General features: G+C 33.3%; 1 protein-coding gene across 6 annotated transcripts in view; it reads left to right on the forward strand.

The window, feature by feature from the left end:
• Achl (La ribonucleoprotein translational regulator Achilles) overlaps positions 1 to 26154 on the forward strand; it is a 65804-nt gene that overhangs the window by 14753 nt on the left and 24897 nt on the right. For 5 of the 6 annotated variants that reach the window (XM_067358484.1, XM_067358488.1, XM_067358485.1 and 2 more), the window contains 2 exons: positions 755 to 1079; positions 12387 to 12617. In XM_067358484.1, the coding sequence (XP_067214585.1) occupies positions 755 to 1079; positions 12387 to 12617 (556 nt within the window). Of the gene's footprint in view, positions 1 to 754; positions 1080 to 12386; positions 12618 to 13171; positions 13757 to 26154 lie in introns of those variants that run through there. The other variant, XM_067358489.1, reaches the window with a different exon arrangement.

Genomic DNA, 26154 nt, shown 5'->3' on the forward strand with positions numbered 1-26154 from the left:
CCCCACTCCTTGCCCTCTCACCTAATCACCATAAACTTCTTAGCTCAGCGAGGGCGAGCTAAGAAGCTAAAAGGGCGAGAGGGCAAGGAGTGGGGGAATGGAGCAAAAATGGCGCAGATGTGAAAATACTCACGTTTATAGTGCCTTAATTCTACATGAAAAACTAAATCGAAAATATAGAATAAAATTCCCGCTTGTACCACCAGTTACATAACACCCTATATACTATATAAATGTTGAATTAAATTAATCAGCTAATTGTGAGTAAAATACACGTACAAGTGAAAGTACATATTATAATTACACATATAATATTGAAAGCAGATCGATTAATTAGTTCATAAGATAACAACAAACATAATTATTATCAAGTATTGTGATTCCGGATATACAAAACAAAATAATAAGAAAAAAGAAAAAAAACCTTCTATTCAAATTATAATCAAAGATCAATTTAATATCCGTCAGCAATTTTTGAAACTATTATATCTTTAAAACATGTAAAATAATATTTTCAAGTGGTTCGGATTTTCTAGCATGAATAATATATATTAACCAAGTTTAAAAAACTTTGTTAAAGGACGAAGGTCCAAAATTGGGCTGAAACGTTTCTGTATCTATGTATATCTGTATTAATATCACACTACTTTGTATTGATAATAAAATTTTTTGTCGCCTTCGCGCTTTAGTTTTTGTGGTCTTTTTTGTTAATCTTTTTTTTATAAAAAATACAATTTTAACCATTTTTACTTAGGTACGACAAGCAATCTCCAGAAGACCAGAATTGTCTGCCAACGAAGAGTATGCCGTGATTGAATTTATAGACTCGACCTCCGCACGAATTGCCATGCAAATGACCTTGGGTGATGCTAAAGTATTTGAATTACGTCACTCAACTGACAAGAAAAAAAAGCATCAGCTTACAAAGAAAAATACCTTCAACAGAGTAGCGGGAGAGGATAATTATAATTCGTCTAGTTGTCTCAGTGGGTCCGAGCCTGAGGATGGAAGAATGCGACATAAGAAAAGTATTCAAAGATGTCCGATGTATGACATTCACACAAGTTATCCTTTACAAGGTATCAAATTTAACAAATTTTTTCTTTAACTCTACATAGAATATACCAACAAAAGATCTTACAAAACTAAAAGAGTACGCAAAGTATATAAAAATAGCATTTTGTGTTTATGCAACAGAAAGTTTAAAAATATACTCCTTACAAAATTAGGGAATTATTTGTTTTTCATCAAAAAGCAAAGCAACTTTCAAATAGCTATAACTCAATTAATTAAGTAAAGTTAATTAGTTTTCGAGACTAATTTGCGCTTAATATTACAGTTTTATCAAGTGACACACATTAATTTACACAGAGAAGACTCGATTATGATTATTGTTTAGTTTATAATAGCGTCTACTATATAATTTTAATTCACATTAATTTACGCAGAAGAAGATTCAGTTATAATTTTTCTTAGTTTATAATTGCGCTTATTTGTAATTTTTTAACGAATGACAGTAGATTAATGTTTTTTAAAGTGTCATATCACATTTTGAAATTATTATTTACTGACGATGGTCTGATAACGGGCCGAAACGTACAATGTGAACAAAAGTCATTTATATTTTGGTACAAACCCAACTTTAGCTCTTAACTTTTTTACTGCATTTTTTAATTTTATTTGTAGTCTTTTTAATATTTAATTATTTATTTTATAGGAAAACTAAGTTTGATCAAATTGTCTAAATTTTTTAAGTTATAATTCTTGTGTTTCTAATAAAACAAATTCAATGGGCAAAACCTTCATATGTACAACTTTTACGTTATAGGCATTTGAAAGACAGATATAATATGTACATTGAATATTTGATTAATTATTAATATATACATTATAAGTTATAAGGTTATATTATGTGGAATAATTTTGATTAATCTTTAACGATTTAACGTTTTAATAAATTTGGATGACCACTTTTCGAGGCTTCATTCTTTTAGCGTATTTACAATGACGTTCTTGTTCATTTTGCACTCAAATCCAATTCAAAGGCAAGTTTAATCTTTAACACTTCTGAAATTGTGTATGTAATACAATTGCACTTTTTATTTGTTATATCTCGAAACTTAGTAATTCTCACAAAAAAATAAAGCTGGCCTCGCAGTTCGACATATTATATCCACACTGATAAAATATTCTATCAGATAACCAGCAAAGTTTTTTGTACGGTTTTAATGATAATAAACTTTAAGAAATTTTCTCAAAGTAACAAAATCAAATGTTCTGGAAATATGTAATGTTGCGATCCGTGTTGTAATCTTATATTAATGATGAATAAAACGCTATTGAATTACTCAAACAAAATATTTAGTTCTAGCAAATAAAATTTAACAACTAAATTGTTTGGTCAAGACAACAAAATGTAAAAAATTAGTTTAGCGAAAACAACTAATAGCACAAAAATTCATAAATGATAAGATCTGGCCAAGTTCCAAAAAAGACATTCCAATATGTTTATATTTTAATAATTATCTAAATTTTTAATATATCACCAACATGAAAAGTAACTGATATGTTATTCAAGGTGCAAATTCAAAATAAACATACATAAAATATTCATAAAATGTATAAATAAAACTGATCAAAATTTGATTTAAAAAAAATTTAATTAAAATAACAAAATATTTATTAAAAAATACAAAAAAACTTGGCGATAACTTATAGATAAATTATACTATACATAAATTATTATTTATAAATTACATGTGATCTGTAAAATTTCACTCCTAAAAAACACCCCAAATAGTGAGTGACAAAAATAATATAATATCTGGTCACTACTCTCCGTCATTAGATAGCGATAGGTGTAAGAGTTCAAAGCACTAAAAAAGAAAATTCTTTTTAAATATAATTTAACATATAATTTATAATAAACATAAAAAATTAAAATAAATTATTAACAACAAGCTACAGAGCCCAAGCTGGATTTTCGTGCTTAATTTATTAATATATTATAACAAATGTTTAGGTCAATCTAGACGTTTCGACCATCTGGTTGTGGTCATCTTCAGTAGTTAGTTATTATAAAATTCGGAACATATTAATAAACAATTTTTAAATGTAACGAATATAAGAAGATTGTAATATCCGAATTAGTTTTATAAGTAACGATTGTTTATTAATATGTTCCGAATTTTATAATAACTAACTACTGAAGATGACCACAACCAGATGGTCGAAACGTCTAGATTGACCTAAACATTTGTTATAATATATTAATAAATTAAGCACGAAAATCCAGCTTGGGCTCTGTAGCTTGTTGTTAATAATTTATTTGAATAATTTGAGCCAATATTATATTTTTAATTTATAAAAAATTAAGATTTTTGAATCTGTTATTTTAAATTTCAAAATAATAATATCAAATTCGTAAACAGTTACCCCAAAAACCGTTAAAAAAAGATTTTCAGTACAAATTGACTTGTTTTTGCATATTATGTTCGCCATTTTGGATTCGCCATTTTGAATTTCAAAATGGTAATATTAAATTCGAAATCAGCGACCCCAAAAACCTTATATTGGTATATAATTTCACAATTTTAAACAAAATTAACTTTAGACGGACTTTTGGCCAGTTTTTCTGGTCTCTTGGCCCACTGTGCACTGGTCTAATTGGTCCAATCAGTCCCTGTATACTTTACATATTCAAATCGAAATACCGGGAAATAAATAAAAAATTTCTTTCTAAACGTATGATTAATTTGTTTTAATTATAAATAATATTATACATAAGAAATATAAGTAGTAAATAGTGAAATATTTTCTAATAAATTATCAAATATATTTTTTATATAATTCCTTATATATTAATGATTTTAAAATCACGCGGGCTTCAAGTCGTGTCGTTTTCCTACAGATTTGTTTATTTCCTAAAAACCAGCGAGAGTGAATGTTAGAAGCGTGGGGTCTGAGTAGTTTAGTGATCAGAACAGTCGCCCGGAAAGTGAAAGACCCGGGTTCAAATCCTGGCTTAGCCACTAGCGCTCTGATATTTTTCTCTCGTTCTCCCATCTTTCTAATAACTTCTTTTCTTTCCTTTATTTCGTACATTTGGATTCTCGAAAATGAGATAAATGTATGTAATGTTCGTACACTTTAGTATCTCGAATCCGAGATCGTGTACACTTTAATAATGTCTCTAGTAGACAAAAATCAATTTTCTGTATGAAAAATATTAATAATTCTCGCACTAACATCCAGCGATGGCTCGAAATGCCTTTCAATTTGTAATAATTTGATTTATATACGAGCCTATTCCTTATATATTTTTTATATTATTTGATATAGAAATCAAATTATTAAATTATAAAAATATAATAAAATATAAAATATAAACATAATAAATATAAATATTATTAAATAAAATATGTTGTTTTTAGTGATCAAGGTATTTTGATGGGTGAATAAATATAATGTTGCAAGCAGATTTTATAATATCACGGATACGTTTATTTCACAGTCGGGAAAAAAGTAAGAAAGTTGAAAAAAGGAAGTGAGGTAAAAAGATATAAAAGGAAATGATATATAACAGAATCGATAATCAAAGGTAATACATTGAATCGATAATAGGTGGTAGTCAAGATGTTAGAAATCGCAGTTTATTTGAATATGCTTCTACATTTCAACACCCTCCCTGAATCGTGATTTTGTTTATTATTTACATTTAGTTTTGTTACTCTTTTGATCCTTAGTTCTTTTAGAAATTTTTCGTGGTTTGGTGCACTTAATCCTTTCGTTAACATATCAGCAACCATCTCATTTGTTGGTATGCACGTCTATTTCATCTTCTTCATACGTTTGTCTAACGAAGTGGTAACGTATATCTATATGCATTCGATCTCGAATGATTTACTGGGTTTTTTGTTAATTTTTCGGCTCTTTGATTATCGCAATAAATAGTGGTTGATAATGATGTACTGTTTTCATAATCCAGTTTCTTGCAGAAATTTTCGAATGTATTTAGCTTCTTTTGCCGCTTCAGATAGAGCGATGTATTCTGCCTCAGTCGTAGATAGGGCAACGATTTTCTGTTTTCTGGATTCCCATGCTATAGCTGTGCCTGCTAATTTGAAAACATAGCCTGTACGAGACTTCCGGTCATTTATGTCTCCACCCCAGTAGGCGTCCACGTATGCAATCAACGGATTGGCTTGTCGTTAAAATATTAAACTATCGTTAATTGTCTTCTTTAGATACCTTAAAACCCGCTTAGCTGCGGTCCAGTTAAAGCCGCTCAAAATACTCACAGTATAAGCGATATCTGGTCTTGTTGCTGTTGCTGCATACAAAAGTGAACCAATTAAACGTCTATTTAACGTTTGGCGGTGGCGCCTTTTCATTCTTATTAAATTTGGTTTTTGGTTCTATTGGTGTTGATGCTTGTTTTGCGCTGTTCATGTTGAATTTATCCAAAAGGTTCCTAATGTATTTGTGCTGGTACATCTCGATGCGTCCTGCATTCACATCTTGTTTGAATTCGATACCAAGGCAGTATTTGAGCATTCCCAGGTCTCGTGTCTGAAACTCATAATTTAAATAATTTTTTATTTGCACGAAAAGTTCTGATTTATTTACGGCCACTATTAAATCGTCGACATAAACAGTGATGATTAATATGGTGTCATCCTTTTGCATAGTGTAGACACATGCGTCGGCGCTTATAGGGCGTAATCCTAATTTTCCAAGAACTTCGTTCAGTTTACGATTCCATTGTCTCCCTGATTGTTTTAATCCATACAAGAACTTTTGAAGTTTATAGACGTAATCCTCAAATCTTTGTTTTACAAAAACCTTGTAGTTGGATCATGTATATGTCTTCATCCGAGTCTCCATGTGTATATGTCATAGTTATGTCAAGGTGATATAAGGTTAAGCCTAATTCCACTAACAATGCTATTACAGTTCGTATGGATTGTAATCTTGCCACTGGTGCAAAAGTTTCTTTATAATTGATTCCAGGAAGCTGCGAACATCCCTTTGTTACTAGTCGTGCTTTACGACGTTCCAGTGAACCGTCAGGGTTGTACTTCGTTTTAAGGGCCCAACGAGATTCTATTGGAGTCTTTTCTGCCGGGCACTTCGTGAGTTTCCATATGCTTGCCTTTTCGAGTTCATCAAATTCTAATTTCAGGGCTTCTTTCCATTCTTCTTGGTGCGGTCCAGATAAGGCTTCTTCTAAGGTAGATTCTGTGGGATCATCAAACACTAATTGTGCAAATTCTATAGAGATTGGTTTAAGGTTATATATCTTTTTTGGTCTCCCTGGCGCTCCGCTTCGTATTGTTTTCGGCCTTCTGGGCCCTCTGTGTGTTTGCGAAGTCGAAGGTGTACGGATATTTTTTTGACTAGAATTTTCTTTGGTCTGATCCACTTTTTTATCAGCTTCATCTTCTGACAGAGTCTTGCGTTCGTCATCTTCATTTGCTGCTGTACCTGATTTTAGTAAGTCAACATCCAGTGTAGATTCTGCTGATGTTTTGCTAACTCGTTTATGAATTTTACATCTCTGCTCTTTTTTTGAGATTCCTTATTCCACAGGCAATATGCTTTCGACTCGTGACTGTATCCTAGAGGTATGCATTCAGTTGACCTTGGTTTGAACTTTCCTTTGGCTAGTGTCTTATTTAATGCAAAAGCTTTATAACCAAATGTTTTTAAATGACGCTTGGTTTCTCCTGAAACCACATTTCATAAGGGGTTACATCCTCGAGTGATTTTGTTGGCGATCGGTTTCTTATATATGCGAATGTATTAATTGCCTCTGCTCAAAAACGTAATGGTAGTCCAGTCTGTAGCATCATACATCGTGCCATTTCGGTCAATGTTCTGTTCATTCTCTCGGCTATTCCGTTTTGTTGTGGGGTAAAAGCGACTATTCGCTTACGTTTAATACCCGATCTATCCAATTCGTCCATAAAATTCTTTCCACAGTATTCTAATCCATTATCCGTGCGTATTATTTTGATTTTACGCTCTTGTTGATTTTCAGCTAATGCTTTATATTTAAAGAAGGCGTTTTTGACTTCGTCCTATGACTTGAGCATGTATACTTCTACCCATCTTGTTCGATCATCGATAAATGTTAGACTGTGTAAAAATAAAAAAATAAATACATAAATAAAAAAACAAAAAAAAAAAAATATTAAAAAACGCAAAAAAACTTGGCGCTGCTATAGCAAACTACATGTTAATTTCATTGCTTTATAATACTTTGAGGTGTAGTAGCGCCAAGTTTTTTTTGCGTTTTTTAATATTTTTTATTTTTTGTTTTTTTATTTATGTATTTATTTTTTTATAATATATATAGTATATGTAAAATATGATAAAATATATTAGTATATAATATAGTTAATTATATTAATATACGACAGCATTTTTTGAAAGGTTTTGATATATACGACAGGTTTTTTTTGAAAGGTTTAATATATATTAGGGGTACAAATAAGTTTTAAAGCGTTTTTTGTAGAACATAAGAAAGTAATTCAAAATTTAAATATTCTCCCGCCCTTTTCCGATTTTGTAGTGTTTATATGGTAACATAAAAAATAACAACCAACTTCACGATATTGTTTGTGTAACCTAAATTGTAGCAGCTTGAAAATGGCAAACGAGAAACAATTTATTCGGCACTGCACTCGCTATGAATTCCATCAAGGAAAGAGCGCCGCAAAAGTGTGTGCATCAATTTGTTTGATTCTTAGAGACAACGTTGTATTCAAAAGTACGTGTGAATTTTGGTTCAGACGGTTTAAAGAAGGTGATTTCGACGTTAGCGATCGTGAACGTAGCGGAGCCTCTCTCAAGACTGAGAACGATGAATTGCAAGCATTACTCGATGAAAATTCGTCCCACACGCAAAAAGAGCTTGCATTACAACTGGGAGTAAAGCAACAAACCTTTTCCAACCGTTTACAGAAGATGGGAAAGATTCAGAAAGAGGGAAAGTGGGTACCACACGAATTGAGCCAGAAGAACAGATAACCGTGTCGAAATGTGTCTGAATCTGTACAACAAACAGCACAGAAAGTCTTTCCTGTGGAAAATCGTAACGGGTGATGAAAAGTGGATATATTACGATAATCCCCAGCGAAAAAAATCATGGGTAGATCCCGGCCAACCATCCACATCAACGCCAAAGTGGAATATCCACGACCAAAAGGTAATGCTCTGTATATAGTGGGATATGCAGGATGTGCTATATTATGAGCTTCTGCAACCACGTGAAACGGTTGATGGTGATCGCTATAGTCGACAACTATTGAGATTGAACGAAGAAATCCGTCGAAAACGTCCATATACTGGCAAAGGATTGCGTCCGGTGAAATTGCTTCATGACAACGCTAGGCCTCATGTCGCTAAAACGGTCAAAAAAACATTATTGATGCTTGGTTGGAATGTTCTACCGCACCCGGCCTATTCGCCAAATATAGCGCCAAGTGATTATCACTTGTTCCGGTCGATGCAAAACGCATTGTCTGAGGTACGCTTCTGGAATATTGAAGAAGTGCGAAAATGGGTCGACGATTTTATTAAATCAAAAGACGAAACTTTCTTCACTGCCGGAATTCGTAAACTGCCCGAAAGATGGCGCAAGGTCATAGATAATAACGGAGAATATTTTGATATTTAAATGTATTATTGAATTTCTGCAAAAAAATCTTGAATTTTCAAAAAAACGCTTTAAAACTTATTTGTACCTCTAATACAATTTTTTTGAAAAGTAAAACAATACTATTTTGTTTTAGTTGTGACAAGAGCGTGTACTTGGCGCCTCTTTTTTACCTTTCTTTCAAAAAGGTAATTTTTTGATAGATAATATATACACATGAAGCACATGAATAAAAGTATTTTACAGAAATTAGAATATAAATGTATGTAATTAAATAATAAAAATGTTGCAAAAATGTTGCAAAATTAATATATAATACATACACTTTTTTTATTCTTTAGAGTGCCGTCAATCTATTTTCTTCAGTCAGGTTTCTTAGCACGTAATACACGCACATAACTAACACACGCATAACACCTAACCTAAAAGATTTTAATGTATATGACAGATAGCACTGAGAACTACATATACAGGGTGTCCCAAAGTTCGCGGCCCAACCGTCGTGTACAGATAGAGCGGGTCAAACTGAATAAGTAAGTCCTTTACCACTTTGCAAAATTTTCAATAATTAATTAGAAAATAATTAATAAAGGTCTGCCAATCCGCGCAAGTATTCCCTGAGCGCCGAGCGCGCGGCGAGTAGGACCCTCCATGTCACGCGCCGCTCGTGTGTAGTGTGCATAGTTAGCCAAGAGAGTGTCCCTCCCACCGCTCTGCCGCGCTTTGTATTATGCTATGCTGGGTGGGTCCTACTTGCCGCGCGCTCGGCGCTCGGGGAATACTTGCGCGGATTGGCGGATCTTTATTAATTATTTTCTAATTAATTATTGAAAATTTCACAAAGTGGTAAAGGACTTACTTATTCAGTTTGACCCGCTATATCTGTACACAACGGTTGGGCCGCAAACTTTGGGACACCCTGTATAGCGCCTCTATAGCTATATCCTTGAAGTAATAACTCTGTTTTATCTCATTATTTCGATATTGCATGCAAGTATATGCATAAATTTCAGTTCGAGGTGTTTTTTTAAAACTACACCTTTAAACTCGATTCTAAGAATTGAATGTTATTCTTTCACATATTCTGCATTAATATTATTTTTTGTTTTATACACAAAAACTGCATAATTTTTATATAAAGCGATTATTTCTATGAAGTGACCCAAAAGTCGATAAATAAAAATATACTTTTCTAATTTTTTGTCTTGTTTGGTTCAAATTCGACTCGACTTTAATACATTACAGTATATACTTTAATACTTTTCAAAAAAATTGTCGTATACAGGGTGTTTCATTTTAATCTAGCCAGGCGAATATTTCAAACGCTGTTGAGTTTAGAGAAAAATGTTTCAAACAAAAGTTGTAGGGTTCGGAAGGGGACACAAGATGGTGGGCTTGAGTTTTTGATGAAGATAAAATTGAAGGTCATATGAAGGTCAACTTTGTTTTTTTAAATAAAATGTAGTATTTTTTATTGCATATTCTGAAAGAACATAAAATTCTGCATTAAAATTGTCTGACACGTTTTTCATGAAAATCCATAATTTTTTAGGAAATTTAGACATATGTCATACGTCATATAACTAATATATAATATAAGTTCTATGACATATACATTTATTATAAAAATGTATACAACATACAAAATATTAACTTTTTACATAGATAATTTGATGTAAATGTACATATATGGAGCACATAACATACAAAATATATACACATGAAGCACATAAATAAAAGTATTTTACAGAAATTAGAATATAAGTGTATGTAATTAAATAATGGAAATGTTGCAAAATTTATGTGTAATACATACACTTTATCCTTCAGAGTGCCTTCAACCCATTTTTTCAGTCGGGTTTCGTAGCACATAACACAAACACACACACGCACACAACTAACTCACACATAACTAACCTAAAAGATTCTGTATATGACAGATAGCATTGAGAACTGTATAGCGCTCTACCTCTATCCCAAAATCCCGGAACTAATCTATAGCTCTTTTTTACCTTATTCTTTCTATATTGCACACATGCTTTGCATAAATCTGGAAAAGGGTGGCGTTTTGAAAATAAGTCTCTAAGCTCTATTTTTTTGGTTTTCCATTATTGTTTTATACGCTCTTCTTCGGCACCTGACCTTGTTTTACAGATTGAAGCAGTATAATTTTGATATAAAAAATATGATATTTTTTGAGGTGACATTGTCGGTAAATTTTCAAAATTTTTTTTATTTTTTGGTTTAAATTTGACCAACGGCCGAAAGATTAGCATATGTACTTTATTTACACCAAAGGATTTGTAATTCTATTAAAGCAATAAAAAACGCCATCTTTTTTAGAAAATTGAAATTCGGTCGGTAACAATATGACTTTAGCATCCTCTTAACGATTAACATCTCGCTTCGCGGGGCAGAGCGACACTTTTTTCAGATAGGAAAGTTTTATTTCACACAAAAACGCGTCGAATAAGCCTAATTGGATCAAATTCGGAGGGAAGGTAGCGATACTGTATAATTACCATAAACATTATTTATGTAGCGAAGAAAATGTTACGATTTCCTGAGAGATGCCTAAACAACTGTGCCTATTTCTAATATAAAACGCTCCTAAGCCAGAGCTATCGGCGGCTCGGTCGCCAGCGGCCTAACGGTAGTGGAGGAACAGGAGGCGTCGTCTCGAAAATCGGCCCGAAATGTGCAATTCCGAGCTCTGATTTACATTGACTGGGTATTTAATACGAGTGGCCTTCACTTGGACACCGTACAATTAGACACCGTGCAGATAGACACGGTGCAAATAGACACGATACTTTGCACACGGTTCTATTAGGCACCGTTCAGTTGCGCACCGTTCACTTGCACACCGTTCAGTTGCGCACCGTTCACTTGCACACCGCTCACTTGGACACCGTTTATTTGCGCACCGCTCACTTGCACACCGTTTATTTGCGCACCGCTCAGTTAGACCAGAGAGAAGCCTAAGAGGGGCCATGTCGTCGTTTTTCATACGACGCTTTCTCTAGGCCAGGGCTCGGAATTATTTCATCTTTTCGGCCGATTCTCCGATGGTATACGCCTCCTTTCCTTTCCTTACCGCGCGCGCGGCAGCCGCTAGGACCAGTGTCGCCGAGCGTTAGGAGCGGCGCTATCCGATAAATGTCATCACTACCGTGATCCTTTGACCCGTGATTACCCGTGTGTAGTATTTTTGAAAAGGCAAGCATTTTGTAGGCAAGAGCTTTCCAACGATACTCTGTGGAGGTAATAAAGGAACGGTCATTCCGATTTTGAAACGCAATATTTCAAAAACAAACCACCAAACTCAAATTTCGCTAAGAGTGCCTGATATTTTAACCTTTTTCTTCTTTTTTAAAATTTTTTTTCTAATCTAACAAAATAATAAAAATTTTAATATCTTAAGAATTAGACTGTTCCGCATATTTATGTCATTCGAGTATATTTAATAAATGTTAGGTGCCTGTAACATTTTATCAAATCATCGGGCTTAGATTGAATACAGAACTTCAGCCCTTTATTTCTTTATATTTGATTGAATATCATATAGAACCTTTACTTATTTCAATTTTTAAATATTAAAAATTTTCCGGTTCACATCTAAAAGTAAAAGTATATTGGCGGATATATTTTGATTGACGTCCGCAAAGTTAATGATGCGTTGTACACATGATTCAATGTTGTTAATTAATCTATTTTATTACAGTGGGATCATCGGATGCATGGTTATCCCATAAGCTCTCTTCTTGCTCCATATCCAGCTCGGAGGACAACTTTATGCTTCGACGTTTGTCTTCTTGTTCCGGTTCCAACTCGGACACTGATAGACGTTATTCTACGTGTTCATCTGGCTCCGAAAAATCTTCTTTTCATCCAAGCTACTTGAATAACATCTATCGTCAAGAAAATCGCCATTGTTCTTGTTGCTCTTCTATTGGTATGTATCACATATTCTAAATACTAATAGCATATTGAACTTAATAAATTATAGTAGTGTCTATATTTAGTAACCTAAATATAAACACTACTATAAGTTGCAATTTTGTCCACTTATAGCGTTAAAATTAATTGTTTTCTACATTTAAAACTTATTTTTACGCTGTATTTTAATCCATTAACCAGCTTTGTTTATTTTTATTGTTGTTTCCCAATCTCGATACCTATCCCGTTTAAACTACCTCACAGTGTCACACAAAAAAGAACAAGTTCTCTGATAGCGCGCGAATATGATTACACAGATACTCTTACCAAGAAACGACTTTCTGTGTAGTTGAAACTCATTGCGGCAAGAACAAAAATCGTGACAAAAGTACAAAAAAATTTGAAATTTGTTTCTTGAATAGCAAATAAATTTCAATTTAATAACGTTTATTGTATAACACATCTTAAAATTATGTAAATTTTAATTACATAATTTTGAAAACAGTAAATAAATGAATTTTATAATTCTTAAATATAATAAATTTTATAATTAAAACAGTAATTTTTCAGGTCAAATATTTAACCAGTTGAGTGGTAATGTATCATATATGTACAAAAAAAAAAGTGCCAAACGTGGTAATGTATCATATATGTACATTTTTAAATAACTCCAATAATTTTCAACAGATTTGCATAAAACTTGATATCCTAAGATTTTTTGGGCTGCTGAATTTGAATCTGATGTCAAAATTGCAAAATTCAAAATGGCGGATCCAATATGGCAACTGTTAATTGTTAAAACGACTAAAATATTGGAATTAGGTAAAATATGTATAAGACCTTATTTGTAGAGCTTTTTATGAGCTTCATTTTTTATTTGACAATCTTTTCCGTACAATAAATACTTTCTGAAATAATTAACAAAAACAGTTTTATCTTTGAACCTTTGAGGGGGACTGGGCGAAGAGGGTATTTGCGCCAAAAATCCATTTGGGACTATTATTTACTAGATAAAATAAGTATTTAGGCTACATATAAGCCAAATCGGAGGTGATAGCTTTTCGGAAGTGCACCTCCCTTTTTTGATCCACCTCCACTTTTGACTGGAAGGTTGTAGTAAACATTTTCAAAAATCATTGTTCTCGTCTTGAAACGCCCTTTCAAATGAGTTCCCACTCGACCCATAGTGCCATTTAACATTTTCCACTCCTATTCTGCCCTCCCCGCTCCCCAAGGGCGTGGGGGGGGGGGGGGGGGGGATCTACACCTATTCCGAAAAGTTGCTTTTTTGAAAACTTTAAATGTTTCACCGTTTTTCGATATTTTAACTTTTGACTCTTACCACTTTTAGCACAAATCTTTCGGAAAAGTCTACCACTGAACTGGTTAAAAGTACACACCATAATAATACGCTGTAATAAAGGTTTAAAAAAAAAATTTTACGCAGTAGTCAGGCGCCTTACTTACTAAGCTACGCCGCTTAGCTGTCAATCTGTTCTTACTGTACGCTACATTACGCGCACGTAAATCTTTAAACATGTTTTTCTCGCGAATGCTTGAGAGGCGGATTCTATTATTTTACGATAAATTAGTGGGAGGGTACTTCTACAACATATATAAAATTCAGCGAAACTGGAGGGCGCAATCTCTGGTGTTCCCCTTGTTAATACAAACAGCAACACTATATCCGGATGCTACTATAAATTAGTAACTTATCAATTTATAATCCTGTAGCAAATTTGATCAATATAACAAATCGCAGTAATATTGTAGTAGATCAGCATGGATTACGTCCGTATTAAACCATATTTTTTTAAAGATGTTAAATATTGAACTATAGTTCGAAGTTTTCCGGGCAAGTTCAATTTGGGGAACGTTCCTGGAACATTTCGATGAACATTCCCATAACCTGGGAAAGTTCGCTTTTCTTTGTGTTTCTGCAAGGATCGTAATTCCTCTGCTATTTACGCAAAAATAACGCTTCAACATGCAAGGAAATTTTATTTTGATTATAGGATATAGGATTTTGATTATAGCATTGCAAATTAAATTAAACTATATTTGGGGTTTGCAATGGATCAGAGTATTTTTTTCTTCTGTACATTGGTCAAACTGTACGGCAATTTTATCCTTCTGTTATTTCACATTTTGTTTATTTGGAAAAGACTGACGTAAAGTTAGATTGTGACTGGACTGGGCTTTTCGAATGTGAAGACGCTTTTGCAGGTAAAAATTAGCTTCTAAAAATAAAAGCTATTTTAAAAAATTTTTAAAGGCTTATTTAATAATTTGAAATTTCCACTTCCAAATTGCCTAGGGCTTACAGGAAAGATTTTGGAAAGAAGGGATCAAGCAGACGTGCTTAATGACTTCTTATTTGGATAAAATATCAACTTTCGCAGATCTGGGAACTTTTCTTAGCTCAGGGGAAAGTTAAAAAAAAATTGGGGAAAATTCCCGAACTTTCCGGAAACTTTCCTGGGACTTCGACTTATATTATATTAAACAAATAAAATAATGATTGCAACGTGTTATTTCTCCGGGCCGACAAATCCGGAGACGCACGTTCAGCCACAACTTTGTCGCTACTCTCAACATCTTATACTAAATTTTTACCAAACGGTAAAGAATATTCGTTAGTTGGACGCTAGGCAGGCTAATTCGCACCGAACAAAATCTCACATAGTATAGTGACAAAATTTTATGCGGTGACTCTCCTCACGCACTAAATGGTAGAAGAATGAGATTCTTTATTAAATAGAGGAACTCAAAAGAAAAAGCAATTACCGAAATAATTTATCAGTACAGCTTAATATACAGGGTGTTCCAGCAATCGTGGTACAACCGGGAAGAAGGTAATTCCTTATGAAAAAATAAGTCCGAAGTGCAGAATAAAGTTTTTGCATATAATGTTTTTGCGTCGTTTTCAAGAAAAAGAAGTGTTTATATTTAGTATTGCAATTTCGTCTAATTATAGCGTTAAGATTAATTGTTTTCTACATTTAAAACTTATTTTTACGCTGTATTTTAATTTGTTTAAAAATCCTTTAAAAATCCGTCAGGTACGCGTGTACTAACTGTAAGTCTCTATTTGACGGACCTCTGTTTCTGCTCATTTGTATTTGTAAACATGTCAATGTCATGATTTGCAACTAGTGACAGAAAGCCAGTTGCTGAATGAAGTCACGAGGCATAAGTCCTTGCATTCTCTGTACGTGAGGGTGCATTACATTCTTACATAGTATACGATGAATTGTCGATCTACTAACATGGTGCCGTGAAAAAAAATTCCTCGTATTTAACTCAGGATTATTAATCATAGTTTCGATAACTTCATTTTCTACGTTTTAACGTATTTGTCGCCCACTGCGTTATTTAAGATTAACAGAAAAGAGTCACATTCAAAGAGATTTCGCTCTACTCTTGCAATTATGCGTCTATCGGGATAACGGTGATTCAAATAACATTCTCTCTGTACAAGCGACTTGCAGCAGACGCGTTGTCATTACATGCTCCCAAAATAAGGATCATGTCCACGTATTCTCGATTAGTATATCTCAATATCGTGACAGAACAAAACAGACTGATAGTATAAACCAACAGTAAATAAGATAATAGCAATGACAGGAAGCAAATCATGACATTGCCCATGTTTACAAATACAAACAAGAGCAGAAACAGAGGTCCGTCAAGTTGAGACTTACAGTTAGTACACGCGTGCCTGACGGATTTTTAAAGTCATTTTTCTCGAAAGCCTCATATGTAAAAATTTTATTCTGCACTTTTGACTTATTTTTTTATAAGGAATCACTCCCGTCCCGGTTGTACCACGATTGCTGGAACATTCTGTATAATAATAATAGTATGCGTATATTAAAAAACATGATACAAATAATATGTGCATATTTTATTGTTACGTCCTGATAAAAAGATTTTACACTCGGCGATCAATGTGAATTGGCCTGATCGCCTGAACCAAACGAAGGATCGACGGGTCAGCAACTAGGAAGGTCGTTTTACTCCGTCAGCAGGTCAATTCCTCGCAGGTTCTTTTTTAGGCTAAGGAATTAAATCTTTTTTACCAAAGACGGAATCCATACAAAATTGAGGAGCGGGAAATAAGCGGAGAAAATCTCGGGAAAAAATAAAAGAAAATAAATAAATTCAATCAAATTGATTTAATATGATTATTGGTGCTGTGATATTTATATATTACAAAAATATCTTGTTACAATAATTTTGTAGTAGTATAAAGAAAAATAATTAAATTTATATAGTGGTGTTGTGTTAGTGTCATTCTTCAGAAGGTAAAATAAAATTGAGGAAATTGACGCCTAAGGTGACGAATCGAACAACAGAGAATCAGGGAAATATTATATAGTGGACACGGATTCTTTGTTAGAAAAATCGGAATCAAGGAGTGAATCCGACAAGAGGTCAATTATTCTGCCTATTGATCCGCCTAGGATTCAGCCGGAGACAGAGACCTAGAGTTTAGAAGATGGGGTTATCGAAGAGTGTCGAAGAGGGAAATCTTAAAGATTTAGTGAAACAGATAATGATAATGGTGTAGTGAGAAATGTATTTATCTATGTGTAGGTGAATCGCGTGACCGATGAGAATGGAACTTGATGACTTCTGATGTTTACCGAACGGGTCTTGGCACATATAGTACCTGTTGAGTGTGACGTGAGGTGAAATAAACACTCGCGGCATCTCCTTCCTTTTGTTGAAGAAAACTACTTTATTACGAAAAATGCTGCCTTGAGTGCAGCCTAGTAACACGCTACCGTACAAGACGGATGTACAACAACGTATATATAAAAACAAAAAAATGTAGTAGGGGAGGGGCCCCCCTCACGTTAGGCCCGCGACATCTGCTGGAATCACGAAGGATTCAAGCTTCCTATCGAGGGTTCCTTAAACGACCGCCGTCAGCCTTAGTCTCAACAGTATCTATAGTACCTATAGTACCTATATGGCGAGAAGATTAAGGACAGTGTAACGCAGTTAAATAAAAATTGTTTCCTTCGAGCTCGGATGTCTGGCCGTATAGCTCGGGTTTACGATCCACTGTAAGAAAGAATTCGCGAAATAAAAATAATAATTTAAAAATTCACAGAAAGAAAGATAAAATCATGAAAAAAAGAAAAAAAATAGAGAAGGAAAGAAAAAAGGGAATATGACTTTGACTTATTCTTTAGCTGGAAAGTTGAATAGATGAAAGATGTAGGCTCGTGCAACCAGTTGTCTTTCAAAGAAGCGAGATAGGCAGCTGTGAGCAAAGTTCGTTGCAACACTAGGAAAATACCCACAATGATACTCACGACTAATTGTCGACAATTCTAAATTAGATTCCTCTGAGATAAGGACTAACTGAGCAACGGAAATTATGGAAATACGTTCCAAACTGTTTAAGACGACCGACATTGCTTCAGGCACGGATTTTATACCCCTTTTTTTTTAGATCGAAATCTTTCCAGAAAATTCAGTGATTTGTAGCAGAGGTCAAATAAGGATCAGAATATTTAAAAAAATTTCCATGTGGGGGGAGGGGGATGGCGTCACTTTCGGTAAATAAGATTAGGGATTATTTTGTGATGAGAATGCTATAAAGGGCCCTAATGAATGAAAGGCAGCGTGACATTCACTATTATTACATTAATTGAACACTCCTGTTTTTAAACTAATGTTTCAATATGCTTCGTACGCATCAAAGTTAATAGAAAAAAGTTAATAGAAGACCGATTTTTCTTAACATGAAATTCATGTCACAGTAACATATTAAAAATGCAGTCAAATAGATAGATATAATCAGTATATGATCAGTCAGATATAAGATTAATTTTATTAGTATTATTAATAGTGGTCTTCCGCACCACCTTTGAGATTCCACTTATGGCGCGCTCGATTTTTTTTTAAGTGGATGTATTTTGTATTTATGGAAAAGAAAAAATATATTTTGTATTTATAGAAAGTTATAAAGTAAATAATTTTCCCAACTCGCTAATATACGCGCAACGCGCAAAAGTACAAGTACAGTGAGTATACAAAGTACAGTAAATATATATATACAAAGATACAGTGTCAACTACTGTAAATTATTTTAACCTGTAAATAACAGGTGTGAAAAAGTGATACATAGGGCTTTAGGCGGCGATCCACTTAAAAAGAAATCGAACGTGCCATAAGTGGAACCGCAAAGGTGGTGCGGAAAACCACTATTAATAATATTAATAAAATTAATCTTACATCTATTTGACTGCATTTTTAATATGTTACTGTGTTTCTCCACTAATCTCCACAGTACATGTGGGGCATTCTTTCTCAACTTTACACCCATGCTGCCCATTTTCTATTTGATCTAAAAATTTTTGAAAAAATCTTAAAATTTACATAAAAATGTAAGCTTTCCAATGGCGCGTGGCAAAATTATCAAATTCAATTAGATCATACTTAAAATTTCAGAAAACCGAAAAAAAATAATAAAAACGGTAATTATTCAAGTGTAGCGATTATTCATTCAACGTTTTTCTCTTCCAATTAACACTTTCGAATACTCTGTTTATCTGTGCACTGTCACATAAGTCTAAACTAAAATGGCGGATTCAATATGGCCGCCAAAAATTTAAAAAATTTGTGCACAACAAAAAGTTTTAAAAAAATTACCTCTAAAAAATATTATTTTTTTAAATATTACCTCTAAAAAATAATAATTAACAAATAACTTATTCTAAAAAATAGTTTGAAAAAATATTTATATCAAAACTAAATATGAGATCAATAGTCATTTAGCCAAGTATAATATAGAAGCAATTCAATTTGCGAGGATTAAGTTCAACTCATACAAAATAGTATTATTTTAATACAAAAACACTGTCATCTTCAAACCAAAAGACTGTTGTACAAAATAGTTGTATTAATTTTCTATTACAACGTGATTAAAATAGTGGAACATATTTAAATATAAAAAGAATTTTAATTTAAAAAAAAACAAATTTAAACATAAAATAAATTTTTAATTAAAAAAACTTGGCGCTGCTGAACATATGCTAATCTAATTAATGTATCCTTTATATTTTAAATTTAGCAGCGCCAAGTTTTTTTAATTAAAAATTTATTTCATATTTAAATTTGTTTTTTTTTTTATTAAAATTCTTTTTATATTTAAATATGTTCCACTATTTTAATCACGTTGTAATAGAAAATTAATACAACTATTTTGTACAACAGTCTTTTGGTTTGAAGATGACAGTGTTTTTGTATTAAAATAATATTATTTTGCATGAGTTGAACTTATTTTAAAAATCAGATTTCTATTGATAAAAATAAAATAAGTTTTAATTTTATGAAGAGAATCTATAATGTATAATATTTTTACAAATGTAAGATTGATTTTATTACAAATATTATTGCAAATTACAAATTCTCGCAAATTGAATTGCTTCTATATACTTGGCTAAGTGACTATTGATCTCATATTTAGTTTTGATATAAATATTTTTTCAAACTATTTTTTAGAATAAGTTATTTGGTAATTATTATTTTTTAGAGATAATATTTTTTTAAATAATATTTTTTAGAGGTAATTTTTTTAAAACTTTTTGTTGCGTACAAGTTGGAATATTTTTTATGTACTTAGCGTATTTTGTTTATTTTTGCAAGGTTTTTTTGCTGTGTTTCCACTGCTTTTTGTAAAAATTAATATTTTTTCTGCAAAAAATATATATGCATCTTTAGCATTTCGAGGCCAACTGCATTTTTGTTTAGTTATTTATCTTATTAGGTAAATTTTATTAACTTGACCTTAATTACAAAAATTTCAAAGATATGTAATTATTTAGATTTGTAACGATAGCTGAAGATGGCTGAATGATTAGCCGAAACGTTTGCTGCTTATAAAAAACATTGGTTATAATAAAAGATATTAAGAACTACAATCTTCTTTGGCTTGAGATCCTCTTGTTACTCCATCGATAATAATTAATAATTAATAAAAATCTGATTATATATGATATACGATTGTAATCCCATTCTTTTAATCAAGTAAATTTCTAGCTGCTTTAGTTCGTAAAATGTCTGAAAATTACATATATGTGACAATAATTATGTGTAATTTTATCTGAATAAATAAAAAGATCCAAGACTGAAAAGAAAAAGATTAAAATAGAGATAAGGCAACATAATTAATTTATTTGTTAAAATAGAAGAATACATATTGCTCATTATATTAATCACCATTATCACCATTAATAGTAATTCACAAAACTTTAATATAAACATACATTAAATCAATACATAAACATAGAGTGCAGAACATACATTAAATTAATACACAAACATAGAGTGTAAAAAATGTGTTATTAATAACATTTTCCCATTAAACTTTAGCATGCAAATCAATTGATATACAGGGTGTCCCATTTTAAGTGGGCACCCCGAATAACTTCGAAGGAAGTGATTTTCAAAGAAAATGACCCAGACAAAAGTTGTTGCACTCAGAGAGGGACATCCAATGGTGACATTGGCTTAACCTAGTACATGCCAAGGTCATATAGAGGTCAATTTTGTTTTTTTAAATAGAACACCCTATTTTTGATTCCAAAATCTAATAGCTGGTATTAAGAACTTTTCAAAACACTATAATAAAGTTATTTTTTATTAAGTACTTTTCGAGTTATGAGGCTGGTAAATTACAGTATTTTGACATAAAATATAAAATATCTTGTAAAATATTCAGTTTTTGAGAATGTTACCTTAATATTTATATGCACAAAATAATGAGACAAATGAATTGGTATAAAAAAAACACATTGGTTTTAAAAAAAAGTATGGAGTTGCATGTTGCAAATTACATATTTTTTCTTGAAAGCAACTAAGTGTTTTCTTTATACTAATTAATTCGTCTCATTATTTTGTGCATAAAAGTATTAAGATAAGATTCCCAAAAATTGAATGTTTTACAAGATATTTTGTATTTTATGTCAAAATGCTGTAACTTTCAAGCCTCATAACTCGAAAAGTGCCTAATAAAAAATAACTTCATTATAGTGTTTTGAAAAGCACTTGACACCAGCTATTAGATTTTGGAATCAAAAATAGAGTGTTCCATTTAAAAAAACAAAGTTGACCTCCATATGACCTTGGCACATACTAGGTTAAGCCAATGTCACCATTGGATGTCCCCCTCTGAGTGCAACAACTTTTGTCTGGGTCATATTCTTTGAAAATCACTTCCTTCGAAGTTATTCGGGGTGCCCACTTAAAATGGGACACCCTGTATATAAATAAAAGTAGACTAGATAAAATAGAAGAAAATAAGGTAAATTTCTATATTAAGGTAGTCACCTCCGATTTGGTTAAAAATTTACATAGAGCTTTCTTTCGGGCTACAATTAAGAGTTATGATATTTAAAAGTATGAGAAATTATCATATTTAAAGAAATTCAAAGTGGCTGCTTCAAACGTCGTTTTGCGTCAAATTCACGTTTATAAATATTTGTCTTTCGTATGTTGCATACACTGTAGATATTTGTATCAAACACTTGTAAACACTTCACTGAAAGAGATTTCGTTAATATCGTCGGTATTGTTGTACATATAACAATGTCTGGTTATACAGAATTCGTACGAGCAATAAACACAAAAGAAGCAGCTTTTGATTTCCTGTTAGAAAAAGGTATTTTTCAGCAGGAAATAGAATGTCCTCGCTGTAAAAAACGAGGACAGTCTTCAATTTTGCAACTCTGCCGAAAAAATCAAAATTTTGTGTGCTATGTTCGATACACGGATCGTAAAGGGCATCGCAAACGAATTAGCCGCCAGTGTTGTTTTAAGCGCAGTGTTCGTATCGGTACATGGTTTGAACAGATTCGGCTAACATTGTTAACAGCAGTAACTTTCGTGGCACAGTTTTTATGGATGCAGTCTCCACGATGGAACTTCCATAAATCGGATCTACTCTTAGCAAATCAAACAATTACCGACTGGACGAACTTTTGCCGGGAAGTAAGATATTTTCAAAGATATTTTCCGTTTACAAATATTAAAAAATTGATACTCAGTATTTATTATCCATATCTAAAAAGTAAACGCATTTTTGATAAAAATAGAAACTTTTAAAATAATTTATGGTGATAAAACTCTTGCTTAGAATTGAATCTCGCGTTGAATGGAAGGTTGTAAATCCATGTGGATATCGCTTCGCGTGGAAAGTGTATGCGTGGAGGCAGTGTGTTCCGCCCCCCTGCGGGGGGCTCCACCATAAAAAAAACTAACCTAACCTAACATTACCTACTTTTGGGTTAATCTAAAATTAGGTTAATTCAAGGATAGGTAGTGTTAGGTTAGGTTAATTTTTTTTTATGATGGAGCCCCCCGCAGGGGGGCGGAACACATTGCCTTCACACATACACTTTCCACGCAAAGCGAGGTTTCACATGAATTTACAACTTTCCATGCAAAGTGTATCTGTATTATTAAATAATTATCCAAAGTTGTTAAATGTTTTTGAAAAATAAATAATTGTTAATTATTCCCAGATTTGCGTGTATTGGGTAAATGCAAACTCTACAAAAGTCGGTGGCCCAGAAAAGATTGTAGAGATTGACGAAGCTCTATTCGGCAAACGCAAATACAACCGTAGTCGTTTGCTTCAAGCAAAATGGGTCTTTGGTGGATATGAGAGTCAATCTCGGAAAGTATTTCTCATGCCTGTTGCAAATAGGTCTAAAGAGACTTTGCTGGAAGCAATTAAATCGTGGATCTTGCCCAGTACAACAATTATGTCAGATATGTGGCGCTCATATGATTGCCTTAAAAATGAAGGATTCCGTCATTTATCAGTGAATCACAAAATAAACTTTGTGCACCCTGATACTAGTAAATATAATATAATAAATTTTTAAAATCTTTGCAAAAATAATAGATTAATTCTTTTTTAAATATTCTCAAAGGCAAGGTATAGAACGCACTTGGAGAGAAGTCCGACAACACATACCAAAGTATAGTACTCCGCCTACTATGCTTGTGTCAAATTTGTGTGTGTATCTTTTTCAACGTGTTTATCCAGAACGAGAACGAATCGGAGCATTTTTTGATGTTATTCGGGAATTTTAACAGAATACGGAAAACATTCCGTTTTCTGAGAGAGAATTTGATTTTGTTGATATGGTGGAAGATATAGCTGAAGATTAGTAAAATAAATTTTTTTTTAAGAGCAATTTTATATATTTTCATTATAAAATTTCTTTCATAATTTTTTCAAGAACGGCACATAGTTTCTCATGTTTTTAAATATTGTAACTCTTAATTGTCTAAAAGAAAGCTCTATGTAAATTTTCAACCAAATTGGAGCTGACCATCTTAATATAAAAATTTACCGAAAATAATTTATTTCACAGTCATTAATCATCAAGCTTAATTCTTCAATACACAAACTGAAATACATAAAAAAATGCAGGAAAAATGTATTATTGATAATACATAATTAATCAAACTTTGTCATGCAACCGATAAAATAGGAGAAATATATGTTATTGATGCAACCATGTTGATTGGCGATTTGTGTAATGTCTGACATTGAGTCCTGTTTGAAGACTCGAAAAAACTATTAGTTTTTTCATAACTAATTATATATATTTACATCTGATATTATACCATTTTTTCTCGGGGTGTAATGGGACTAAATCTAAAAGCTCCTCGACACATAAAAATCATCCTGCACTATTCTAACAAAAATAAGTTGACTCACTTGTCCATTATCGGTGCTTTCATCGAAGTATAATGAAAAAAAAAGAACAAGCAACTAATAAAGATTTTAATTTTTTTTTTATATGAGTAGCGATGTCTTTCACTCTTAATGCTACAGTTTTATCATTGACAAGACAGGAATACTGGTAGCATTTTCAAGAGTTAGCGAGCCTCCGAATACTTTATTTGTCTCAATGAGGCAATTTTTTACAAATTCGCCATCAATAAATGGTTTTGAATAATTTGCGAGAAAATAACTAATATTAAAAATGCAGTAAAAGCATTTTTTGAAGATGTGCTCTCATAATTATCATAAGAAACCGAGTGACTACTTTGTTGATAAATTAATTTTAATTTCTGAAATAAATTATACTTTTGTTGTGTGTCGAAAGACCACAACGTAATAATTATAGGTTAATTAGGCAATAACAATAATAAACATTTAGAAGGCCATTAATCGAGGCCACTTCTCGAGAATCCTGTGACAAAAGGTATTTAATTATTAAACAATTAGGCGCTGACGCGAGCACTCGTTCTTAGAAGCCCGAGTGTCACTTGCGTCTAAAGTAGGTTAAACAGATCAGCATTTTGGTAACACAATGGATCGATATAATTCAAGTCTCATTGTGTTCCGAATACTGATCCGTATAAATTAAGGCGGCACACAAGGCGCCGCGGGTTTTTATCAGCAAAGTTCCGGACGAAGCACGACACGTCGCGTACACGCGTAACCACGGTAGTACGGTCGCCGAATAAGTGAGGTGACAAGTGTAATAAGAAGATACCAAATAAAAGCTATTCTATATATATTCAGAAGTGCCTAATTATTCTACACTCTCCGAGCCAAAGCCCCCTTGACCAGCACGGCGAATCCCGAATCTATACGCAGCGCCTACCGCCACCATAGTAGGCGCAACAAATTGGTGGCAGCGGTGGGATTCGCCATCTTTACCGTTTACCTGGATGTTCTGAATACCCTGATGACCTGGGCACGGCTGCAGCTGGACCAAGAAGCCTAACTCGAAGAGTTAGAAGCACAGGCGCCAGAGCTAAAAACAACGCAAAACGAAAGTTAAAGTGTTGAAACTGGTGACCAAGAAAGTGACAAGGCCGAAGCAACCCGCAGCAGCAAGCAGCAGAGGGACAGCGTGAGTCTAGCAGAACGCCGCAGGAGCTGAATCAGCGCAACCTGAGCAGAGCGGCCTTATCGCAGAGACGAACCGCGACCTGCCTCAACAGCCGACAGCCGGACGCAGAAGACAGCCCGACACAACGGCACGAGCAGCGATTCAACATGCGAGCGATAATAATTCTGTAAGTTACTGACAAAAATTGTACACTAAAAGTTAAGCGGCGTTAATGTCCGAGGAACGCGATAACCCCAACGTGCAACTTAATCGATCCTGGCTATTCAGCAGCCAGGGCCAACGAGCGATAAGCGCACTTATAAACCCGAGTCAGGGAACACAGCGTGCGACACGCGGAAATCGCGAACTCGAAACACAGAGTTCTAGTACCGAAAACGCGAGCGAGAATCCGGAAGTCCACGAGAATATAGAAGTAAATCGACACTACTCTTTCGGGGAAATAGATACTAGTCTAATACCCGAAAGCGAGGATAGGGAAACGCGTCGAAACAGACAAATAGGCAGTAGAACACCGAGTCGCGCGTCAGCAAATAGCGAGTCCGGACTGACCTCATACGATAGCAGTATATTCGATCCGCGCGAGATAAGATACCGGAGCACGATGGCCCAAGCACCGCGCAACATAACTGCCAGCGCGATAGACGAGGATATAGA

The sequence above is a fragment of the Linepithema humile genome, chromosome 6 (genome assembly GCF_040581485.1).
Source record: "Linepithema humile isolate Giens D197 chromosome 6, Lhum_UNIL_v1.0, whole genome shotgun sequence".
Lineage (NCBI taxonomy): Eukaryota > Metazoa > Arthropoda > Insecta > Hymenoptera > Formicidae > Linepithema > Linepithema humile.